Here is a 19703-nt window from a genome sequence, read left to right on the forward strand (position 1 = left end):
ATCACGCTCAAGCAAATTAGCTTTCGCCAACGTAGCTAGTCGCTTGACAGGCTTGGGAGCAGGGCAATCTCGAGCCCAGTGGCCCATCTCCAAGCAGCGAGCACACTGATTCTTAGCAAGTCTGGGCTTGGCACGCCCAGATGCCACGGAATTTTGCCCTTTCTGGGCATTTGCAGCTGCATGCGGTTTTGCCACCTGGGCATCACCAGAAGCCTGCGAAGCATACATAGCCTGTGGCATTTCAGCTCTCTCGCTTCGCATGGCCTCAATGTTGCGAAGACTCCTCACGGCATCTGCCCAAGTCATCCTTGGTTGGAGAAGCAGGCTCTCAACTGCATTCTTCCAGCTCGCTGGCAAGGACCTGTAGAGCCGCAGCCTCTGCTGCTCATCCGTGAGACAGTGCTTCGCCCCAGCAGTTGCAAGTTGTGTGAAGAAGCCCTGGAGCTTGGCAGTGTGAGTCTGGATACTGCCATTTTCCTCTAGCCTCAAGGAATCCATTTGTGAATGGATGTTGAAGACATCCATTTCACTCTTGGTGCCATAAGTGTCACTCAGCCACTTCCAAAGCTCTGCCGCAGTGGACTTTGGAATTGATGGGGCAGCAAAGAGAACATTTGAGGACAAGCACATCGCAATACTCCCTCTAGCCTTGGAATCCCGAAGGTTCCAATCACGCACCTCAGCAGTGCTAGAGCCTGGAGCCGGTGATGACTCTGTCCCATCTACAATCCCCAACAAACCATGAAACAAGAGATAGGATTCAAGATGGATCTTGAATCCCTCAAACCCTTCTCCATCAAACTCGCGGATGGATGGCTTTCCTTCCATAGCGCTATCCCAGCTCCGATACCATGAGACAAATCGGGATCAAAGCGCACCGCGCTAGCGGACAGAACAGGAAAACCCTAATGGACACGTGGCGAGGGTTTGTCATGTAACAAGAACATCCCGGCATTTCCTGTCAAACGCCAGGCTTGCCCTCGCTCGTCTTGGGTGATGAGTATAGCTGCGCGATGCGAGCTCCGATCGCAGCTCGGGCAAAGTCGTGGCAGGAGACGATGACGCGGCGCAGGCTGTCCACGCACCGATTCGCCGTCGACGAATTTTGACACCATGTTATCCAGATGGTGATGAAGCCACAAACAAGTTTTCTGATCCTCTAAGGATCGATCAAGACGACGTTGAGCTCCGGGAACTTGTCTCTGATGGCAGCCTTGATCCCCAGGCTCAGCGGCACCGGGCCTTTGTATTTTATTTGACACTCTCCCTTGGCAGGATCAACAGTGGCGAGCTGTACCACACCACCGTAGCCTTCGATGGCGCTTCTCAGCATGTCAATCTGTCCATTCAAGGCCTACGAGCAAGGAACAGAGAAATGAGATCCATCGCGCGAAGAAAAACGAGGTGGCTTACTTCAAATGTCAAAGTTACACTTGGCCTGTTGATGTCGACCACTTCTTTCACAGCGTCGCCGAATTTCTCCCGGAGGACTCGCTCGATTCCCATTTTCATGGTGGACGTGGAGCTGGGACAAGTCCCGCAAGCCCCTGGAAGACGAAACCAAGCACGATCAGCCAGGAGAAAACAGCCAGGAACAAACGTTGGAGTTCCAGCGAGACGGTTCCATCAGCGACCGAGACGACGGCCACATTTCCACCATCAGCTACCAGGTATGGCCGCACCTCGTCCAGCACCTTGTCAACGTTCTCCGCGGTGAAATCATACGTCTCGGCGGAGTACAAGCCACTGCCCGCGGTGCTGCTCGTGTTGCTCGACTCAAACGGGCTCACCACCTCGCGCGAAGAAGTTGAAGAAGAAGCGTTCGAAGACGAAGAACCAGCGGAGGAGCCAACAGTTTCCATGGTCTGGCCATCGATCACACTGCTCCAGTTATCGCCCTCCACGGCCTGCAAGATCTTGAGGCGCCACAGCTTGGCATCCTCATCCTCGCCATCGACGTCGTCGTGCAAGTTCTCGCCCATGGCCTTGCGCAGCTTGAGCTTCTTCTCCTCGTACTCCCTCCGCTCGCTCTCGGGGACTTGGCCTTGGCGCTGCTCGTCTCCACCACCTTTGCGGAAGAAGACCAGAGGCTCTGTTCTTCCGGGGAGTTCCCCGGTGGCACGGCCTCGAGCTCTCGGATCCAGCGCTGCTTCTCTTCCTCCAGCCTCGACTTGGTGACGAGCGAGCCAAAGAGCTTCACCCTCACAAACGCGCAGCGCTCCTCGCCGGCGTGGGTTCTGTGCGTCTTGAGCGACAGGACGACGTAATAAAAGGAAAAGTATAAACCCTAAAACTACGGCTATAAGAGCCCGTCGAGGATGAGAGAAGACGTTCCTGACTATCCGGTCGAAGGCACTTCGCGCTTGATCCAGCTCGCCGCATTTACCATACATCTGGACGAGCAAATTCCCGAGAAACGTATCACCGTCGTAGCCGCGAGACTTGAGGAGGAACTGGACAAAGCTCTCCGCAAGCATTAGGTAAGGTTATTTTGTGATTTATATATTCTTTCTTTCTCTTGACACGATCGGAGACTTATATTTTGAAAGTAAGTAGTCCAGAGGAAAACCTGCAAGCTCTCAGCCAGGCAAGAAACCTTTCAAACTTTCATTTAAGAGGAACGCTTTGAAAGAGCTAACTTCGCAATTCTAGCGAATCTCACGACGAATACGGTTGCCAACGATGAATAGAGTTTATCTCGCTAGCTCTCTCAGCTGCTCTCGTCGCGACCATGGCCACAACGAAGGGTTCGTGGACAGCGGGTAGAGGCAAAGCTTACTTGCAGTAATCGGCGGCCAGCTTGGGCTTAGTCATACAGGACGAGATGAGCGATGTGCGTGGTGGTGGTGATAAGAAGTCCAAACTCGATCACGGCAGGAGGTCGCTCGTCTTGGAGGCTGGATCGAACTTCAGATCCATCTTTCCTCGTAAGAGTTGCCAGTTCTCTGTCTGCGCAGAGACTGAAACAAGTAAAGTTGAACGCAAGTACAGCCATTATAAGTTAAGCTTGACTCGGTGATCATATGCGGTTCACTTGTCGGTGCAGATCAAAGCAAGCTCACACTTTTTTCCTTTTTGTATTTGCTTGGAGATGTTTGAGGAGTACCATGTACACCTCGGCTCTTTTGGCAAACCGATATTGAGGGAGTCTATGTCGCTGACGGCAATGGCAACGCGGAGGGAGCCCGTGGAGAATCATCGCAGCAAGTAGCCTGGCAAGTGGCGTTGTATAGTTGATCGATTGGTGAAGTCGGACTGGGGAAATAGCAAGTACGATTCGATTCAAACAACAACAGTAGCCTCCCAAAATCTGTTGATCCCGTGCATTGACGTTCAAACGGATGAAATGGCTTTTTCTCCAGTCAAGGCAGATCAGTTAGCACATAAAAAGTATTTCGAGTATCTTTTAAGCAAGAAAGTTTAAATATATTTCATTCTTCTACATATTTCTTGCAGAAAAAACAAGGAATTCATCCCACAAAACAAACAAGTTTGTTAATTTTACAACACTTCTATGATTTTCTTTATGAATTCCTTGGCTAAGAGCGTATACGTGTGTTCAGTTGGGTGTATTATATCCCAAAAGACGTAATCGCTTGGATTCTTGCACAGCCCACTCAGTGTATTCTTTTGTGAAAGGCAATTGGGACAACAACCCCCGGCATGCTTAAATCCAAACCTCTTTGGGTTCTCCACGTACGATTTAATCAAAGAGTAGCCATCCACAAATGTTCCTTTCATCCCTGGAAATCTCTTTGCCACCCCTAAAACAATCTCCCGAGCTTGCACATTGAATTCTTCCACCAGATTGTTAATCTCGCTCACACATTTTCCTCCAGAGGTCACAATAGGTGAACACCCTAGTGCCCCCACACTTGAGTAGACGATCTTTCGAAATCCATACTTGTATAGCTGTTCCAATCCTTTCTCTAATGACATTAACATTGCTTTCAAGTCAATATCAGCAATGTTTTGAAGATTTGCCGCAATATCATTCCCAGCAGAAGATATCACAACCACAAAATCATTGAGATTGAGATTTTTCTTGGAGAGCTGCGCGAGCTGCTTTAGCTGCTCGTTAAACGACACAACGCCCCAGTCCGAGTGAGTAGAGTCGAGTAAGCCACTGCCGTCTGACGCAAAATTAATGCTTGGTGGAAGTTGACTCCCAGCTTTCAAGCCCAGGAATGGTCTTGAAAAGGGCAAACCTATCGCCTTGTTTATCAGATCTGGAATTATAAACCCATCGCTACACCTCCCGGATGGCTTGCTAAACCTCGTCTCCCCATATGGCACAAAATCACAGCGCGAAACTGAATTCTTCACGTATTTGTTTGTGCCCACGTCGAAGATTGAATCACCCATGTAGATAGTCCCGAGTTGAGGAACTGACCTCCCATACACGCACACGCAGAGAGCCAAGATCACAACCACGAACACTAAGATCCTCGACCACTTCGTCATCTCGCCAAAACCTTAATATGGCAAAACCTAATGCACAAGCTAATTTTTATAGAGTTAGGGAAAAGGAAAAGGTTACTTCACCTAATAAAAGTACCTTTAAATACTTAATGCAAACTAAAATTTTAGCTAGCGAGATAAACTCTATTCATTGCTGGCGACTGTATCTGTCGTGAGATTCGCTAGAATTGCGAAGTTAGCTCTTTCAAAGCGTTTCTCTTAAATGAAAGTTTGAAACGTTTCTTGCCTGGCTGAGAGCTTGCAGTTTTTCCTCTGGACTCCTTACTTTCAAAATATAAGTCTCCGATCGTGTCAAGAGAAAGAAAGAATCTATAAATCACAAAATAACCTTACCTAATGCTTGCGAAGAGCTTTGTGATGGAATGAATGGACGCTGTCTGGAGTTCCAGCTCTTCTCCGCGGCTCGCCAGCGATGTAGCAGTAGTGGGTTCTAGTCCAAGTTTGCGCTGCAGCAGCGACACCACCAAATGCTACGCCGAGGCGTTGCGAAGATGCGGGAGCAGCCAGAACCTCTGGGAAGGCAAGAGGCTCCACTTCCTCCTCAAGTCCAGATGTATGGTAAATGCGGCGAGCTGGATCAAGCGCGAAGTGCCTTCGACCAGATAGTCACCAGGAACGTCTTCTCTTGGACAATCCTCACTTCTAGAACGGGCTCTTATAGCCGCGATCGCTTCGTAGTTTTAGGGTTTATACTTTCCCTTTTATTACCAATTTTGAATATGAACTTTCATCTAATTTCAAGCTACTGACGGCTAGTTCTCTTGAAGAGCAAGAAGAGCAACAGAACATCGCTTCCTGTTCATCTTCCAGTGGGAGCAGCTCTAAACTTTTATGTTGTAGGAACAATAAAACACGCAGAGGACTCTTGGAAACACCAGTTCAACCTATCAAGTACATGAAAACATTAGGAACGACGGACACTGAAGACTATAGATGTAACTGCGAGCAATATGCCACGTAGGCATAATCACTTGTTACATCATCCTATCCTCTCAACAGTACATCCAGAGTACGGAAAACGTCTATATTGCAAGAACGAGGAACGCTCCAAAAAGCGTGGAAGGTAAGGACGGTTGTTTGAGGTCGTTTACGAGCAGGGAGTACATGCTACAACATTTCAGAGATAGTCACGGCCAATGTTCTGGCTCAACCAAGGCTCCCTCGGCCCCAACTCCTACTCCGAAAGTCCTGGCCTGCAGTGACTGTGGAGCGAAGTTCCGGGATCACCAGCAGCTCCATCAACACCAGCGCTCGCCAGCAACGCATATGAAGGTTGACGCCCACGGGACGGGGGAAACCACTTCTCATGCTTCATGTGCAGCGCGAAGTTCGACTCCCCGCAGTACCTGGACCAGCACTTCCTGGTAAAGCACGCAGGTAACCACTCCTCTGGCCAGTTTCCAGAAGCTCTCTCGTTATTTACCCGTGTTTTTTCAGTGGAGAGCATGCGCAAGGACGACCCGGAACGAGGAAGAGTCATCGCATACTTCCATGCGAAATGGAACCATCCAAGCAGCGAAGCGTCCGTCATTGACATCCTCCGCGTGTACAATCCGGTCACGGGGTGAAGCGGTTCGCGGACTACAGAGAAAAGCTGATGGCCAGAGAGGCAGCAGGGACGGAAAGAATGGAAACGAGGTCCTACGCTTCCACCGCACGACGGTCTTGTGCGGGCTCGGGACGCCGCAGCAGCAGCCACTGTGCAGCAATCTCTCGTGCAGCCTCTGAAACATAATCCTGGCCGGATTCAAGAAGAAGAAAGCAAAGGTGGATGGATTCCTCCGGTTTGGGCCGGGGATCTATGTGACAGCAACCAGCAGCAAGGCAAACTACCATGTCAGGACAGGCCGAGTTGGTTGGTCGTTCTGTGATATCGTGTACTCTCAGCCTGCTCTCGTGGCGACCATGGCCACAACGGCTTTTTTTGTTCTTCATCTACACAATCCAGCGTTCTCATCAGCTTTGCAGTCATGAAGAACAGTAGCGAGTTTGAGAAGCTGATGAGAACGCTGGATTGTGTACATGAAGAACAAAAAAAGAGTGTTAAAGTTTCGAAAATAAAAAGTAACATCGTGATAATGTCATTATCCGTTAGGCTTTTGTTTAAACCAACAGGCCCAAAACCTAAGAAAATCGGGGAGAGAGACAGCTAGGGTTCTTACTGAGCTATACAGTTTCTTGATCAAAACATCTTCTACAAATCAGATTACCAGGCAAAACGGAACGTTAACTCTTTCAGCAGATCCTCTGTTTCTTCTGCATACGGACAATCTCCAGCTGCGGAGGTGTCTTCTTTGGAAGAAAAATGACCACCTGTTGGTTGTCGTACTCCCAAAAGGACTGCATAGTATCGACGGACGAGAATTCAAACACAATGCTGAGGCAGCACTCGTCCTCCACAGGCTCCTCGTTGCTGTAAATCTTCACCATGTCCAAACACGTCTTTTGCAGGTCACCTTTCACAGGGCCAGATACAATGTCGATTCTCCCTGCAGCAACCACAATATCAGTCAGCATGCATCGTCAAGAGGCCACACACCACACTAACCTGCAAATCTCGGTAGTTTGAGACGGATGACATACTTGTCTTCCGACTCCTTGATGCTGCACAGTTCCCCTTTTGTTGCCTTCAGCTCAGATTCGTACAGCACCAGGTTCCGCTCAAAGACTCTCGCCTTGAAGACGTTCCGCTGCTCTTTACGGATTTCTATGAGTCTTTGCTGGTATATGTCTTCAACCATTTCCGGCGTCCACGCAAGGAATTCATTGCCGACGTGTATCCTCATGAAGCCCTGAATGAAGTTGTAAGCGTCCTCAAGGTCTGTTGCGAGATTGCCAGTAACCAGTTTCTTCCTCTGAAAATGCGGTGATGAGAACGAGCTGTAAGAATTGAGATCAGCTTACCATATCGGGTTTTACGTAGTAAACCCCGACCAGAAACTTGGAGTTCCTTCGAGTGAGCATTGTGCCGGTTTTCCTTTCATATTGTTCCTTGCGCGTATCATATTGTGCTTGCAGTTCCTCCAGAGTACCTGGCACCAGCGCATACGATTCCTCGGGGAAGGAGGTCTTCAACCAGTCTCTCGTACTGGAAACATGCTTCTTGTACGCCCTGAAAGGAAGAATATGAGAAATATGTTTAGTGCTCTCGTCTCACTTACGCGTAGCTTTCTGGAGTGATCTTGCCGTCGCAGACTGTCACGAATCCAAAAATGTCCAAAATCCCATAGTTGTACACATCGTTGGCCCAAACAAAGGTATACAGTCGATCAACGGGGTGAAATTCCTCGAGCTCCCTCAAAAGCTCGTTACAGCCAGATGAGCCCGACTGAAATGTGTCCTCGTCTTTCAAACTGGACCAACATTCGTTAGTGCCTGCTACGAGGGGAAAACGGATTTAATTTACCTCCATTTAGCTTCAGTGACGGAAACCGGCAGCCAGAACTCGGGGTTCACGTAAGGGTAATGCTTCTTCATCCACTGGATTAATTCAACGTTTTTCACTTTGCTCTTGAAGTCGCAACGCCACCGCTGTAGCAGAACGAAGCACGTAAGTTACAGGCAGGCAGATCATTTCATAAGGCTACTCTTACCTTGGGTTCGTCCTTGTACTCGACCTCGTGGTATTCCCGCATGTCCGTCTTTACCTCGTGAACAGCGTTTCCGTCGTCGTCACGAATTATCTCACCATTCTCGTCGCGTTGCACGGCATAGAATGTGACTCCTTCCACTTCTGCAATCATATCTCGATCACGGGGAATCACGTACCGAAAGCCGGGAAACAGCGAGCCCATGTGAATTCTGTCTTGAGACTCAGTAGCTGCCTCAGAAAAGCAGCGCTTCGTCTCAACTGGTCCCCGACTGATCTTGTCAAGAATAGAATCAAGTGTTGCCTGCCTCAAGCCCACATAAGTCTGATCCATCTTGTCGTCTGATGGGAAGTTGCCGGAACAAGATACTAGCGGATGCTGGAACATGAAGGAGGCTGCAGTTGCTTCGGATGGTGGAGAGTTCAAGAGAGACCTTTTCCTGCTAGGACCCGGGCTAGCCGGGGTAACACGAGGCACTGTAACCGGAGTAGCAGGAGGCGCGACCGAGAAAGCCGACAGGGTATCCGGGGTAGCCGAAGGCGTGGGAATGGAAGCCGACGCCGTGGAAGCCGATGGAACCGGATCTACATCCATAACTACTGGACCTACGGTGCATCTTGCTAGAGCACCCTTAAGTGATAAGCCTTGATGCAGCCCTTGATGTATTTTCTGTTGACACTCGGATGCTACTCCTCTGGGAGGCTCTCCGCCACTCAGCCTGTCCTCTATACGCTTGTTAGTCCAACTGTGTTGGACATCAAAAAATCCCTTATCCCAACACTCGCGAAGCAAATCCTTCTTCATCAGCGACCGTACCCTAATCCTTCTACGCATTGTCAAAACCTTAATATGGCAAAACCTAATGCACAAGCTAATTTATATAGAGTTAGGGAAAAGGAAAAGGTTACTTTATCTAATAAAAGTACCTTTAAATACTTGAATGAAAACTAAAGTTTTAGCAAGCATTGTCTACACGATATCATAGACGATAATAAACTGAGGCACAAGCTCATCAAAGTTGAGGATCCCTCCCACTTTGCCGTGACTTGGGAGAAGGCAGTGGAGATGTGATGCACAGCTTGGGCCTAGATATCAAACGGGCCGATCATCAGAAGCAGCAGAAGAAAAGGCCTTGCGACTTACCACTCTGCTGCAAACAACGCTGTAAAGCAGCGGTGGTTGATAGATATGGCTGTCGAGGATATACTAGGCCGAGAGATGCGGCACCATGCTGTGCCGCCCTCCCGCCACCGGAAATCTTTGCCCATGTGCGCTGCGCCCTTCCCGAACTCTCTTCCAACAATCACACCTATAAGTTGAATTCTTCAAAGTTGACAAAGTCCTGTGGAGCGAAGTTCCGGGATCACCAGCAGCTCCATCAACACCAACGCTCGTCAGTAACGCAATATGAAGGTGTCCGGCCCACGGGACGGGGGAAAGCACTTCTCATGCTTCGTGTGCGGCGCGAAGTTCGACTCCCCGCAGTACCTGGACCAGCACTTCCTGGTAAAGCACGCAGGTTACCACTCCTCTGGCCAGTTTCCAGACGCTCTCTCGTTATTTACCCGTGTTTTTTTAGTGGAGAGCATGCGCAAGGACGACCCGGAACGAGGAAGAGTCATCGCATACTTCCATGCGAAATGAAACCATCCAGGCAGCGAAGCGTCCGTCATTGACATCCTCCGCGTGTACAATCCGGTCACAGGGTGAAGCGGTTCGCGGACTACAGAGAAAAGCTGATGGCCCAGAAAGGCAGCAGGTACGGAAAGAATGGAAACGAGGTCCTGCGCTTCCACGACACGACGGTCTTGTGCGGGCTTCTCCGCAGCAACAGTCAACCAGTCAACCGGCTTCTCCGCAGCAACAGTCACTGTGCAGCAATCTCTCGTGCAGCCTCAGCAACATCATCCTCGCCGGATTCAAGAAGAAGAAAGCAAAGGTGGATGGATTCCTCCGGTTTGGGCCGGGGATCTATGTGACAGCAACCAGCAGCAAGGCAAACTACTATGTCAAGGCCTCCTCGGGTTCCAGGCACCATGCCATGCTCGTTTGTAAGGTTCTGGCCGGGATGGCGTTCAAGGTGACCGAGGACAGGCCGAGTTATGGCTATCACTCCGTGTCTTGTGAGATTGGCTATGGTCTGTTGTTTGTTGTTTTTCGTCTTTCGTCCCTTCTCTGATGTAGCCGATGAGAATGAACACGAGAGCAATCCCGCCGGCCGTGTCAATCTCAAGGAAGTCCTCTGGATCGACCAGATAGTGGGAAATGTTCTTCGCAAGGTGAGCCTTTCGTTTCTTTTTCCTGGTCACGAAGAAGTTTGCGAAAGAACTTTCTCATATTTGAGACTGATGATGTGTTTCAGCTTAACATGGCTTTGGAGTATCTTCAACCAGCTTTTGGAAGTGTCATAGTGGATGTGAGTTGCAGGTCCCCTAGGTAATTGACCGAGAGATGGCCATTGGTTGTTAGAACACGAACTTCTTGTAAGCTTCTGCGCTATATGTGCTTTCACTAGCAACCTTCTGGTGGTTCAAACAGGTTGGAAGATACAAGAACATGTGATTGATAACGAGCTATGCACTTACATCCTATAACGAACCCAGAGAGAAAAGGCAACTACAAGAATTATATTGAGGTATGCTATGATTCTCTGATCATCCAAACTAAATTGTGTATTTTTTCCAGGTGCTTTGACAGGGATGGTATGACATTTACCTTGGGAGGACAAGTATTATTAGACTTCTAAAAATTAAGAGGAGTTTATCAAGAAGCTGCTCTATTGTTTGAGGCTCTTGGTCGCAGCACTTCCAATAAATACTTTTGTATTTTTTACTTTTTGTATGTTCACTTTTAACTTGTCTATTCAAGCTTTATGTAATCGCATGACTTAACATGACTTTTCTCACTGGAAGTTTCTCTTACACTGGCTCTCACTGTAAGTATCACTGTTAAGTTTTGTCTTGAGTTATCCAAGCTCTTTATACTTGGTGTTTGTATTTTCAGTGCTCCCTGGCCACGATGGAGAAAGGGATTTGGAAGCGAGCAGGCAGGCAAGATCCACTTACATTGTCCAAAGGAGGTGAAGCCATTCAAGAGGCTTCACTCTCGTCAAGCTTTGAGATTTTTTTCCATTTATTCGTTTGCTAAGTAAATTAACTCGAATTTTGCACGAGTCGAATTTTAACTTACATTTTTGCTAAAAAAAGCTCCCCGTGGGCCAGGACTTTCGGAGTTATTATGCCTACGTGGCATATTGTTGCACCTATAGTCTTCCGTGCGCATCGTTCCTAATGTTTTCATGTTCTTGATAAGTTTGCTGGTTGAACGAGTCCTCGGCGCATTTTATTGTTCCAACAACATAGAAGTTTAAAGCTGCTCCCACTGAAGAACCGGTGCTTTGGGTCTGTGTCCATGCTCTTCCAGGAAACTAGCCGTCAGTAGCTTGAAATTAGAAGTTCATTGCCGTTGCTCATTGGAAGTCCACATTTTAAAGCAACCTTGTTAATGTTATAGACTTTGGTAATAGACGCCACCCTAAACCTAGGAAGCGATGGCGGGTAGCAGCAGCAGCTCACAAGGTAAGAGACTGTTGTGTACTTTGGGACTGATTGAGGCTGAGGCCATTTCCAGGCACACCTCTTTCGGAAGCATCGTCTGTGGCGGAGTTGAGACAGTTCATCCGCCTGACTTGCTCCTCCTTAGTTTCCGACGTTGTGCTCGAGACGCTCACGGCTGCTGCGGTGACCACAATGGTGCGAAAGAAAGCCATTCATGGCTTTCGGACGTGCTGCTTCCTGGGCAAGGAAGGCCATGGACGGCTCTACGATCTGGTCAAGCAGCTCGCCCCTACCGCTGGAAAGGTTACTACACACTAGCTCTTTCCATGTCTCTACTTTTGTTATCTTGTTCCCCAGAAGCAGCTCCATGCCAATCCATTCGCGGACTTCAAAGACAAAGATCGTTGCTTACAGCTGCCCAAGGATCTCGATTTTCTGCTGGAGGGCTATGACGAGGAACGAGTGAACTGTACGCTCGACTTCGATCTTGGGCTCACCGACGAAGAAGCTAACCAAGTGACGCTGGCTCTGTCAAAGAATAACTTCCCCGCGTGGCTCATGGAACCATGCACATTCCTCACCTTTGAGGAGAACTTGGATATAAGGGTTCAAGTAGTCCGGCTCTGGATAAGTGCGTCCAAGCTACCACTCTATGTTGGATGCACCACAACTTGTAAGTTCTGGACTGGTCTTTGGATGATGTAGCTAAAGAATGTTTCAGTTGAAGAGCTCAGGCAAATGGCAGTGCCGCCGACGGAACCGGCTGACTTCGCTTTAGAAGAGAACCTCCCATCGACGTTCCAGATCAGAATGAGGGAGACGACGCTGATAGGCATGCACTGGTATTTTGGAACTCGAAAAAGCTTCCAATGGTTTCGAAATTTAATCACGTTGATTGCTTGCAGGTCCAAAACCATGGGCTGGTCTCTGCAGCATCCGGCGCCTAACGACTTGCCCGAGACTTGCCCGGCCTTCTTCAAGTGTTACGCGAAGGTGCGTTACCCCATCACGAAAACCGAGGGAGGCTACCCGTCCCACGGTCGGATCACCGGTGATTGCGAGGTTGACAAGATTGAGTTTGAGGAGAGCATGGAAGACGATTTACATGATCTCAAGTGTAGGGAAACGCCGCGGATGTACAGGCGGCTCGCCGCATTGATCTACTCCAGGGATGTTTGAGATTACTACAAGGGAGTTGCATCTTCCGGGATCTCTTTTCTTTCTTTCTTTCTTTTGCTCGGTAAGATGAGAACACGCATTTTGCTAGTCGGAAAAGGCTTTGTTTCTTTGAGCGCATTGAGCTTTAGGTGTGCCAAAAATCCCGCCACAAAAGAGAGCGAACCAATCCATGTAAGTGAACTATTGACATTCGCCCTCAAATCCCATTTCCATGAAACACCGGAAGAACTTTTCAAGCTTTCATTTGCAAGTTTCTTTGAAGTTCTAGCGAGACTGTTCTACACATTCGCTAGGACAAACAAGTTTACCTCGCTATTGCTGCGTACAAGACCACTATAATAGAAGTCGCAGTCCTCGACACTCTCCCCGCAGAGAATCTTTTCGAAACATCCCAGCATTTCCTGTCAAACGCCAGGCTTGCTCTCGCTCGTCTTGGATGATGAGTATAGCTGCGCGGTGCGAGCTCCGATCGCAGCTCGGGCAAAGTCGTGGCAGTAGACGATGACACGGTTCGCGAGGCGGCGCAGGCTGTCCACGCACCGATTCGCCGTCGACGAATTTTGACACCATGTTATTCCAGATGGTGATGAAGCCACAAACAAGTTTTCTGATCCTCTAAGGATCGATCAAGACGACGTTGAGCTCCGGGAACTTGTCTCTGATGGCAGCCTTGATCCCCAGGCCCAGCGGCACCGGGCCTTTGTATTTTATTTGACACTCTCCCTTGGCAGGATCAACAGTGGCGAGCTGTACCACACCACCGTAGCCTTCGATGGCGCTTCTCAGCATGTCAATCTGTCCATTCAAGGCCTACGAGCAAGGAACAGAGAAATGAGATCCATCGCGCGAAGAAAAAGGAGGTGGCTTACTTCAAATGTCAAAGTTACACTTGGCCTGTTGATGTCGACCACTTCTTTCACAGCGTCGCCGAATTTCTCCCGGAGGACTCGCTCGATTCCCATTTTCATGGTGGACGTGGAGCTGGGACAAGTCCCGCAAGCCCCTGGAAGACGAAACCAAGCACGATCAGCCAGGAGAAAACAGCTTCTCAAGAGCAAACCTTGGAGTTCCAGCGAGACGGTTCCATCCGCGACCGAGACGACGGCCACATTTCCACCATCAGCTACCAGGTATGGCCGCACCTCGTCCAGCACCTTGTCAACGTTCTCCGCGGTGAAATCATACGTCTCGGCGGAGTACAAGCCACTGCCCGCTGTGCTGCTCGTGTTGCTCGACTCAAACGGGCTCACCACCTCGCGCGAAGAAGTCGAAGAAGAAGAATTCGAAGACGAAGAATCAGCGGAGGAGCCAACAGTTTCCATGGTCTGGCCATCGATCACACTGCTCCAGTTATCGCCCTCCACGGCCTGCAAGATCTTGAGGCGCCGCAGCTTGGCATCCTCGTCCTCGCCATCGACGTCGTCGTGCAAGTTCTCGCCCATGGCCTTGCGCAGCTTGAGCTTCTTCTCCTCATACTCCCTCCGCTCGCTCTCGGACATGGACTTGGCCTTGGCGCTGCTCGTCTCCACCACCTTTGCGGAAGAAGACCAGAGGCTCTGTTCTTCCGGGGAGTTCCCCGGTGGCACGGCCTCGAGCTCTCGGATCCAGCGCTGCTTCTCTTCCTCCAGCCTCGATTTGGTGACGAGCGATGGATCGCCAAAGAGCTTCACCCTCACAAACGCGCAGCGCTCCTCGCCGGCGCGGGTTCTGTGCGTCTTGAGCGACAGGACGACGTTCCTGGAGAAGCCAACGTACTCCACCGCCTTGTTCTTGCCATAGACGGCGTAGACCCCCGGGAATTTGATGCTCTCTCTCGCCGAGACATAGCTCTCGAGCTCCAGGACGCTGGTTCCATCGTCCTCCCCTTCCCGGCCCTGGAATTCCTTGGCGGCGCCGTCGCCGTGGACCTCCGCCCCGGCCTCGCCGTAGAGGAATCCGTGCAGCCCCGAGTGGCCCTCGGGCACATTCTCATCGCTGACGACGCCGGAGAGGGATTGGAGGCGCTCGGCGGCCGATCCTGGCGCGAGCGAGGCGCGTACCTGGTGGAATCCAATCCGGCGGGCTAGCGATGGCGCAGACGATCTGGAGCGCCATGGCGACGAGAGAAGCCCCAGGCCCGATCCCAGGCGCTGCTCGCACACCCTAAACGGTGCCCTAGTCCCGCCAAGGCCGGGAACACTGCAAGCCATCGTTCTCCTCCTCTCACCTCTCACCTCTCACTCAAACAAGAAATATCCAAAAGAATATCTAGATATGCCACGTCAGCTTTACAGTTTGCCCTAAGTTAAGAACCCTAAAAGGAAAACTCTAAGAACAGGGGACTAGGAGATCTGACACTACCATGTGAAGATGCGAATTCTCTTTTCTAGAACCACGCGGATGGATTGTAAGTACTACGCTGCGGCGCTGCTGGTGGCCATGTGAGGGGTGTAAAGCGAGTGGAGTGGCGATTCGTGAGCTGCGAGAGAGAGAGAGATTTTCTCTAGTTAAGCTCAATGAGGGCTGGATCGGAGCTGGATTGGAGCTTCCAAGAAAAATCCGCAGTGCCACTGCCAGAATTGCTGCTGCGCGACAGCCAAAGGGACGAGAGAGACCCTGTTGTTTGGAGCTTTGCCTGTCCTCTCCTCTCTTTTTTTTTCCCTGCCTTTATATTCTCTTCCACTTCTCAAGTGGGCTATGGGCGAGGAGGAAAAATTGGATTGGAGCGGTGGAGGGCGAGGCCATGCATCCATCTCTGATTGATCGCGAGATTGGAGAGGCAAACGTGGCGCTGGATCAATGGGATCTAGGTCGATGCGAGTTATATGCGCACGAGATTCGAAAGGAATCATTGAAAAACAATGCCTGGGCGCTGGTGCTGGCGCTGCGATGCCTTACCACGAACGCCTTGAATTGTGGAGCCTCTAGGCCTTCTTTTGTGGACCCGTGATTCCTTCCACACCTTTCCCCTGTTTTTAGCTAGCAACGCCAAATTTTCTTCGCTCGAGATTGCGATCGATCGATTAATCCGTGACGTTTGCTCCTGGAATTGGAAGTGGTGCTCGTCGCTCCTCTAGGCGATTCGATCGATCACACAAAGCTGTGGAGTGGTGCTCCTCTGGAGAGAGGATAAAAAATCGAATTTTTAAAGAGAGAACCACAACGAAAACAAAAAATTTCCTAGAAACTCTGCTGCTCTGAGTGGGATGGAGATGGATCCTGCGAAAGGAAGGAGGAGGGAAGCAAAGGGAGAGGAAAGAACGCATTTTTACTTGTACAGAGCTGCCGACTGATCGATCGATCGACGAAGAAGACGGTAAAATAGCCGAAAGAGAACGATCTGTCCATCGTCACGAAACCGGGAGATCTGGGAGGAGTCTCCAATCCAAATCAGAGCAGCGAGAGCGAGCGAGGAGACAAATCTACGCACACCAATGTAGGAGCAAATCGAGAGAGGACTGGGAAAATCGAGAGAGAGAGAAGGAAAAAATGGAGCATGGATTGGAAAAAGATCGAGGTCTAGAACAGACCCAGCAGCGCGATGGAGCCCAAAACGATGGAGATGGGAGAGACGATGGCGAGAGCCGAGGATGGAGTGGTGCCGGGGGGACTGGCTGGAGCATTGGCGGAGCCGCCGGGGGTGGGAGCGGTGGGTGGCGCTGGCGGCGAGGCGGCAGAGGGGACCGGCGCCTCAACCGGGGCCGGCGTCGCAACCGGGGGCGTCGTGGGCGCTGGCGTGGGCGTGGGCGGCGCCACAACCGGGACTGGTGGCGGCGCAAGGAATCCGGTGGGCGGCGCTGCTGGGACGTCCGCGAATGACACTTCCAGCTTCATTCCGGGACGAACTGCAAGGAAAGAATGAAATTTAAGCGTGAAATCCTTGCTACTGCCCAGATCCAAGCAGCATTCCTGAGATTTTTCCTCCTCCTCGAGAATCCTGGATCTCCTTCTCGAGAGGAAGGAGAAGTTCTCACAAAGAAAACATGGAGGAGTTCTTCGAGAGCTTACCGACATACTCGTTCTCGCCACTGCAAGCTTGGAATGAGACGAGCAATGCTGCTACTGCGAGGAAGAAAATCTGTGCCATTTTCTCCTTTCCTCCCAAGATCCCGAGCTCTCCTCTCGCAAACTATAGATCGATCTTCCCTGGAATAAGAGAGAGAGAGAGAACTCCTCGCAAGAACTCTATAAGCAACGAGCGTTCCTTCGTCTTCCCTTCTCTTAACAGGGGAAATTTAACCGGTGCCTCTCCTTTAAAAGGCAAAGGACCGACCTATTAAAACTTAACATAACGTGGTTTCACATACGAGACGTGTTACGCCAAGTTGTGGGTCCGACGTGGCGGCCGGGTGCCAGCAAGGCAGCGACGACGACGTGTGAGGGCCCGGACGACACGGCTGGCGCGCACATGCTGCCGCTTGAACACCAATGGTGTCCTGCCACGTAGTTGGTTAGGGTTTTTCCGGGCATGTCCTCTTCGATGCCAACAAGGGACACACAGTTGGGAATGATGTATTGAATTGGTTCGGAAAAAAAAATTTAGGAGTTATCACACGATTGCGCCTAGTTGTTTGCCAGCATTTCTCCCATGTTCTTCCAACGTATATGCTTGGCGCGATTTCAATTAAATTCTGACGTAACGTGTTCTTGCTTGGAGATGCCGGGTATCGATCCCAGTACCTCTCGCATGCTAAGCGAGCGCTCTACCATCTGAGCTACATCCCCTTAGAAAAATTCGGACCGTTGAGAATAGGGTTCTTCCGTTCCTAGGGAAGCTGTGGCTTGGCGGCGATCCACTCCACCGGCAATCTCTGGTACCCTCCCACTGGCCCCGGCACAGTGACCCACTTCACGGCCGTCCAGTGCCGCAGCGTCGACACCAGCACGCTCCAGTTCCTCCACCGCGCCTCCTCCTCGATCACGCCCCAGCGATTGGCGGTGTCGATCTTGTACAGGATCCCCAGCTTCACCTGGTGCTGTTGGGGTTTCACGTCGCGCACCACGGCGTGGACGAAATCGCCGGCCACATCGCTCACCTGGATGTTCACAATGTCGCCGCGTAGCGGCCATGGCGGGACGGATCGCAGCGGCGTCCTGCTCGCGATATCCGGGTCGGAGAGGTTGAAATCCGTGCCTGCAAGATCGAAATATCGAGGTAAGACCGTGTTCTTGGATGATCGATCGTCTCCTTGGGCATCAAGGTCTGGATTGAGAGTCGCAGAGTTTAGATGACTTACTGGAGGTCCCTGTGCTGCGATCGCTGGCATCAAACGCTGCTCGCAAGGTCGTTTCCTTCTTGATACACGCTGTAAAGGCTTTGAGCTCTTCTCGGACTCTCTCATCCGCGGTCTGATGGGTTTTTTGCTTTGTAGGGATCCTTGGAACATCGATCACGCCTTCCAGCATCTGGAGGACTCGGCTCATCGATGGTCTGTTGGATGGATCCTGCTGGATGCAACACAGAGCCGTCTGGATTGCCCGGTTGGCTTGATCCTGGTAAAAGTACTCCACCTCCTCGTTGAGGTGTGTGTCGACGAGCTCCAGTCCCCGTCCCTCGGCTACAAGTTTGCTCGCCCATGGCGGTAAGTACCATTCTTCAGAGCTCTTGCTGCTAGAGATTTGGAATGACTCTCTTCCGCAGATTAGCTCCAGGAGAACGATGCCAAAGCTGTATACATCGACTTTGGTGGAGACTGGAGCGTTGAAGTTAAGCCATTCGGGAGCGAGGTAGCCCGGAGTTCCACGCATGTTGGTCACGACCCTGGCCTTGTCTCGATCCACCAGCTTTGACAGTCCGAAATCGGTGACCTGTGTAAGACACTTTAGCTTCCTTTTTCTTTCTGAGAAAGCTGGAACCATTTAATTCCAGAAGCTTTGCTGTTCCAGGGAGATGGAAGAGCAAGCGACGTTACCTTTGGAGAAAAGTTCTCGTCTAAGAGTATGTTCTCGGGCTTGATGTCCAAATGAATTATCTGCTGTGTGCATTCTTCGTGCAGATAAGTTAAGCCTCGGGCCATTCCCAGCGCAATCTCGTACCGCTTTGGCCAGTCCAGCAGTCGCTCCTTTCCTGGAGTTTCACAGGACAGAGGTAATTCATTCGCATTACGATCGATCACCTTTAGCTCCCTAGTCGGCAAAGAAATAGAGAGGCAAATATCCCAGAACAGCAAGGAGTTCCACTCACCTGGCTCCGCAAACAACCATTTGTCGAGCGAGCCATTCACCATGAATTCGTAGATGAGGATCCTGCGAGAAGTGCAGTAGCCTTTGAAGGGAATGACATTCTTGTGATGGATCCCCGCCATGGAAATCACCTCCGCTTTGAATTCCTTCTCTCCCTGAGTGGACCATTCCTTGAGAACCTTGACAGCCACTCTGCTCCCGTCCTTGAGAAATCCTTCGTACACCTGGCCGAATCCCCCATTCCCGAGCTTGGTACTAAAGTTCTTCGTCATGCTTCGTATCTGGCTGTAGGAGAACTTCTTCGGGAGGAGCTGTGGGAGAAAATCGGACTTGCTCTTCCTAGTGAACCACATCGTTGAAAGGGAGGCAAAGCCGAAGAGGAGGATGAGGAGGATGAGGAGTGGAAAGAACGCTGTTGCATCAAAGAAACACAACGCACTTTTGTCTCCACTATAGAGCGAGCCACCCCTTCCAGGTTTGTTCGTGAAAGTTTACTGATTTAAAAGCTAGAACGATTGGCTCGCTAAAAGCTTGAGAAGAGAATCATTGTGTTCCTTTCGTTGCAGCAACCGAATCGCTTGCGCAGATAAAATCTCAGCGAGCGAAGCCAGAAAAAACGAAGAAAAAATCCCAGAGTCCTGCGCGAGCAAGCAACGCGAGAGCTTGTATTTTTGCTTAAATCCGCCAACCAATGCCAGCAACTTAAAAACATAGATTTGTCACTTTGCCTTCT

General features: G+C 50.5%; 6 protein-coding genes, 2 long non-coding RNA genes and 1 other non-coding gene across 10 annotated transcripts; 2 read left to right on the forward strand and 7 right to left on the reverse strand.

Annotated features, from left to right (window-relative positions):
• Positions 1–1088: 1088 nt before the first annotated feature.
• LOC9643070 lies at positions 1089–2477 on the reverse strand. Its single transcript, XM_002974023.2, has 3 exons — positions 1601–2477; positions 1414–1547; positions 1089–1354 (listed from the first exon to the last, which is right to left on the reverse strand). The coding sequence occupies exons 1-3, from the start codon at positions 2475–2477 to the stop codon at positions 1160–1162; spliced, it is 1206 nt and encodes a 401-aa protein (XP_002974069.2). The 3' UTR covers positions 1089–1159.
• A 391-nt stretch (positions 2478–2868) lies between these two features.
• LOC9656662 (GDSL esterase/lipase 6) lies at positions 2869–4464 on the reverse strand. The gene is made up of 3 exons (XM_002974024.2): positions 3680–4464; positions 3107–3350; positions 2869–2949 (listed from the first exon to the last, which is right to left on the reverse strand). Exons 1-3 carry the CDS (start codon positions 4462–4464, stop codon positions 2869–2871), a joined length of 1110 nt encoding a protein of 369 aa, XP_002974070.2.
• Positions 4465–6649: 2185 nt separating this feature from the next.
• LOC9643071 lies at positions 6650–8133 on the reverse strand. The gene is made up of 6 exons (XM_002974025.2): positions 8076–8133; positions 7889–8013; positions 7644–7835; positions 7387–7594; positions 7031–7337; positions 6650–6971 (listed from the first exon to the last, which is right to left on the reverse strand). The coding sequence occupies exons 1-6, from the start codon at positions 8115–8117 to the stop codon at positions 6718–6720; spliced, it is 1128 nt and encodes a 375-aa protein (XP_002974071.2). The 5' UTR covers positions 8118–8133; the 3' UTR covers positions 6650–6717.
• Positions 8134–13351: 5218 nt separating this feature from the next.
• Positions 13352–15773, reverse strand: LOC9643073. The gene is made up of 3 exons (XM_002974026.2): positions 13869–15773; positions 13678–13811; positions 13352–13618 (listed from the first exon to the last, which is right to left on the reverse strand). The coding sequence occupies exons 1-3, from the start codon at positions 14995–14997 to the stop codon at positions 13424–13426; spliced, it is 1458 nt and encodes a 485-aa protein (XP_002974072.2). The 5' UTR covers positions 14998–15773; the 3' UTR covers positions 13352–13423.
• A 122-nt stretch (positions 15774–15895) lies between these two features.
• LOC9656665 (classical arabinogalactan protein 4) lies at positions 15896–17053 on the reverse strand. Its single transcript, XM_002974027.2, has 2 exons — positions 16796–17053; positions 15896–16632 (listed from the first exon to the last, which is right to left on the reverse strand). The coding sequence occupies exons 1-2, from the start codon at positions 16872–16874 to the stop codon at positions 16307–16309; spliced, it is 405 nt and encodes a 134-aa protein (XP_002974073.1). The 5' UTR covers positions 16875–17053; the 3' UTR covers positions 15896–16306.
• A 325-nt stretch (positions 17054–17378) lies between these two features.
• On the reverse strand, positions 17379–19350 carry LOC9656666 (G-type lectin S-receptor-like serine/threonine-protein kinase SD2-5). Its single transcript, XM_002974028.2, has 4 exons — positions 18972–19350; positions 18700–18854; positions 18025–18595; positions 17379–17921 (listed from the first exon to the last, which is right to left on the reverse strand). Exons 1-4 carry the CDS (start codon positions 19321–19323, stop codon positions 17554–17556), a joined length of 1446 nt encoding a protein of 481 aa, XP_002974074.2. The 5' UTR covers positions 19324–19350; the 3' UTR covers positions 17379–17553.
• TRNAA-AGC lies at positions 17440–17512 on the reverse strand. The gene has a single exon. It is a non-coding gene; the product is annotated as a tRNA-Ala (tRNA).
• LOC112347648 lies at positions 17899–18232 on the forward strand. Its single transcript, XR_002992837.1, has 3 exons — positions 17899–17942; positions 18009–18071; positions 18160–18232. It is a non-coding gene; the product is annotated as an uncharacterized LOC112347648 (long non-coding RNA).
• Positions 18557–19693, forward strand: LOC112347647. 2 transcript variants are annotated; one of them, XR_002992835.1, is made up of 4 exons: positions 18557–18599; positions 18657–18725; positions 18784–18875; positions 19262–19693. It is a non-coding gene; the product is annotated as an uncharacterized LOC112347647 (long non-coding RNA). The 2 variants fall into 2 exon arrangements; XR_002992836.1 differs by having other exon boundaries at positions 18558–18599; positions 18660–18725.
• The last annotated feature ends 10 nt before the right edge of the window (positions 19694–19703 follow it).

Source organism: Selaginella moellendorffii, unplaced genomic scaffold (genome assembly GCF_000143415.4).
Source record: "Selaginella moellendorffii unplaced genomic scaffold, v1.0 SELMOscaffold_23, whole genome shotgun sequence".
NCBI classification, from domain to species: Eukaryota; Viridiplantae; Streptophyta; class Lycopodiopsida; order Selaginellales; family Selaginellaceae; genus Selaginella; species Selaginella moellendorffii.

Coding starts and splice junctions, on each gene's coding strand:
- LOC9643070 (XM_002974023.2), bottom strand. CDS start 2,477: ATGCTTGCGGAGAGCTTTGTCCAGTTCCTCCTCAAGTCTCGCGGCTAC. Junction 1,548..1,600: donor CGTCTCGCTGGAACTCCAAC/GTTTGTTCCTGG, acceptor TTCGTCTTCCAG/GGGCTTGCGGGACTTGTCCC. Junction 1,355..1,413: donor GTGTAACTTTGACATTTGAA/GTAAGCCACCTC, acceptor CCTTGCTCGTAG/GCCTTGAATGGACAGATTGA.
- LOC9656662 (XM_002974024.2), bottom strand. CDS start 4,464: ATGACGAAGTGGTCGAGGATCTTAGTGTTCGTGGTTGTGATCTTGGCT. Junction 3,351..3,679: donor TACGTGGAGAACCCAAAGAG/GTTTGGATTTAA, acceptor CTGGAGAAAAAG/CCATTTCATCCGTTTGAACG. Junction 2,950..3,106: donor AAAGAGCCGAGGTGTACATG/GTACTCCTCAAA, acceptor GTCTCTGCGCAG/ACAGAGAACTGGCAACTCTT.
- LOC9643071 (XM_002974025.2), bottom strand. CDS start 8,117: ATGCGGGAATACCACGAGGTCGAGTACAAGGACGAACCCAAG. Junction 8,014..8,075: donor AGTACAAGGACGAACCCAAG/GTAAGAGTAGCC, acceptor GTTCTGCTACAG/CGGTGGCGTTGCGACTTCAA. Junction 7,338..7,386: donor ACTACGTAAAACCCGATATG/GTAAGCTGATCT, acceptor CCGCATTTTCAG/AGGAAGAAACTGGTTACTGG.
- LOC9643073 (XM_002974026.2), bottom strand. CDS start 14,997: ATGGCTTGCAGTGTTCCCGGCCTTGGCGGGACTAGGGCACCGTTTAGG. Junction 13,812..13,868: donor CGTCTCGCTGGAACTCCAAG/GTTTGCTCTTGA, acceptor TTCGTCTTCCAG/GGGCTTGCGGGACTTGTCCC. Junction 13,619..13,677: donor GTGTAACTTTGACATTTGAA/GTAAGCCACCTC, acceptor CCTTGCTCGTAG/GCCTTGAATGGACAGATTGA.
- LOC9656665 (XM_002974027.2), bottom strand. CDS start 16,874: ATGGCACAGATTTTCTTCCTCGCAGTAGCAGCATTGCTCGTCTCATTC. Junction 16,633..16,795: donor TGGCGAGAACGAGTATGTCG/GTAAGCTCTCGA, acceptor CTTTCCTTGCAG/TTCGTCCCGGAATGAAGCTG.
- LOC9656666 (XM_002974028.2), bottom strand. CDS start 19,323: ATGTGGTTCACTAGGAAGAGCAAGTCCGATTTTCTCCCACAGCTCCTC. Junction 18,855..18,971: donor ATGGTTGTTTGCGGAGCCAG/GTGAGTGGAACT, acceptor GTGAAACTCCAG/GAAAGGAGCGACTGCTGGAC. Junction 17,922..18,024: donor TCGCAGCACAGGGACCTCCA/GTAAGTCATCTA, acceptor TCGATCTTGCAG/GCACGGATTTCAACCTCTCC.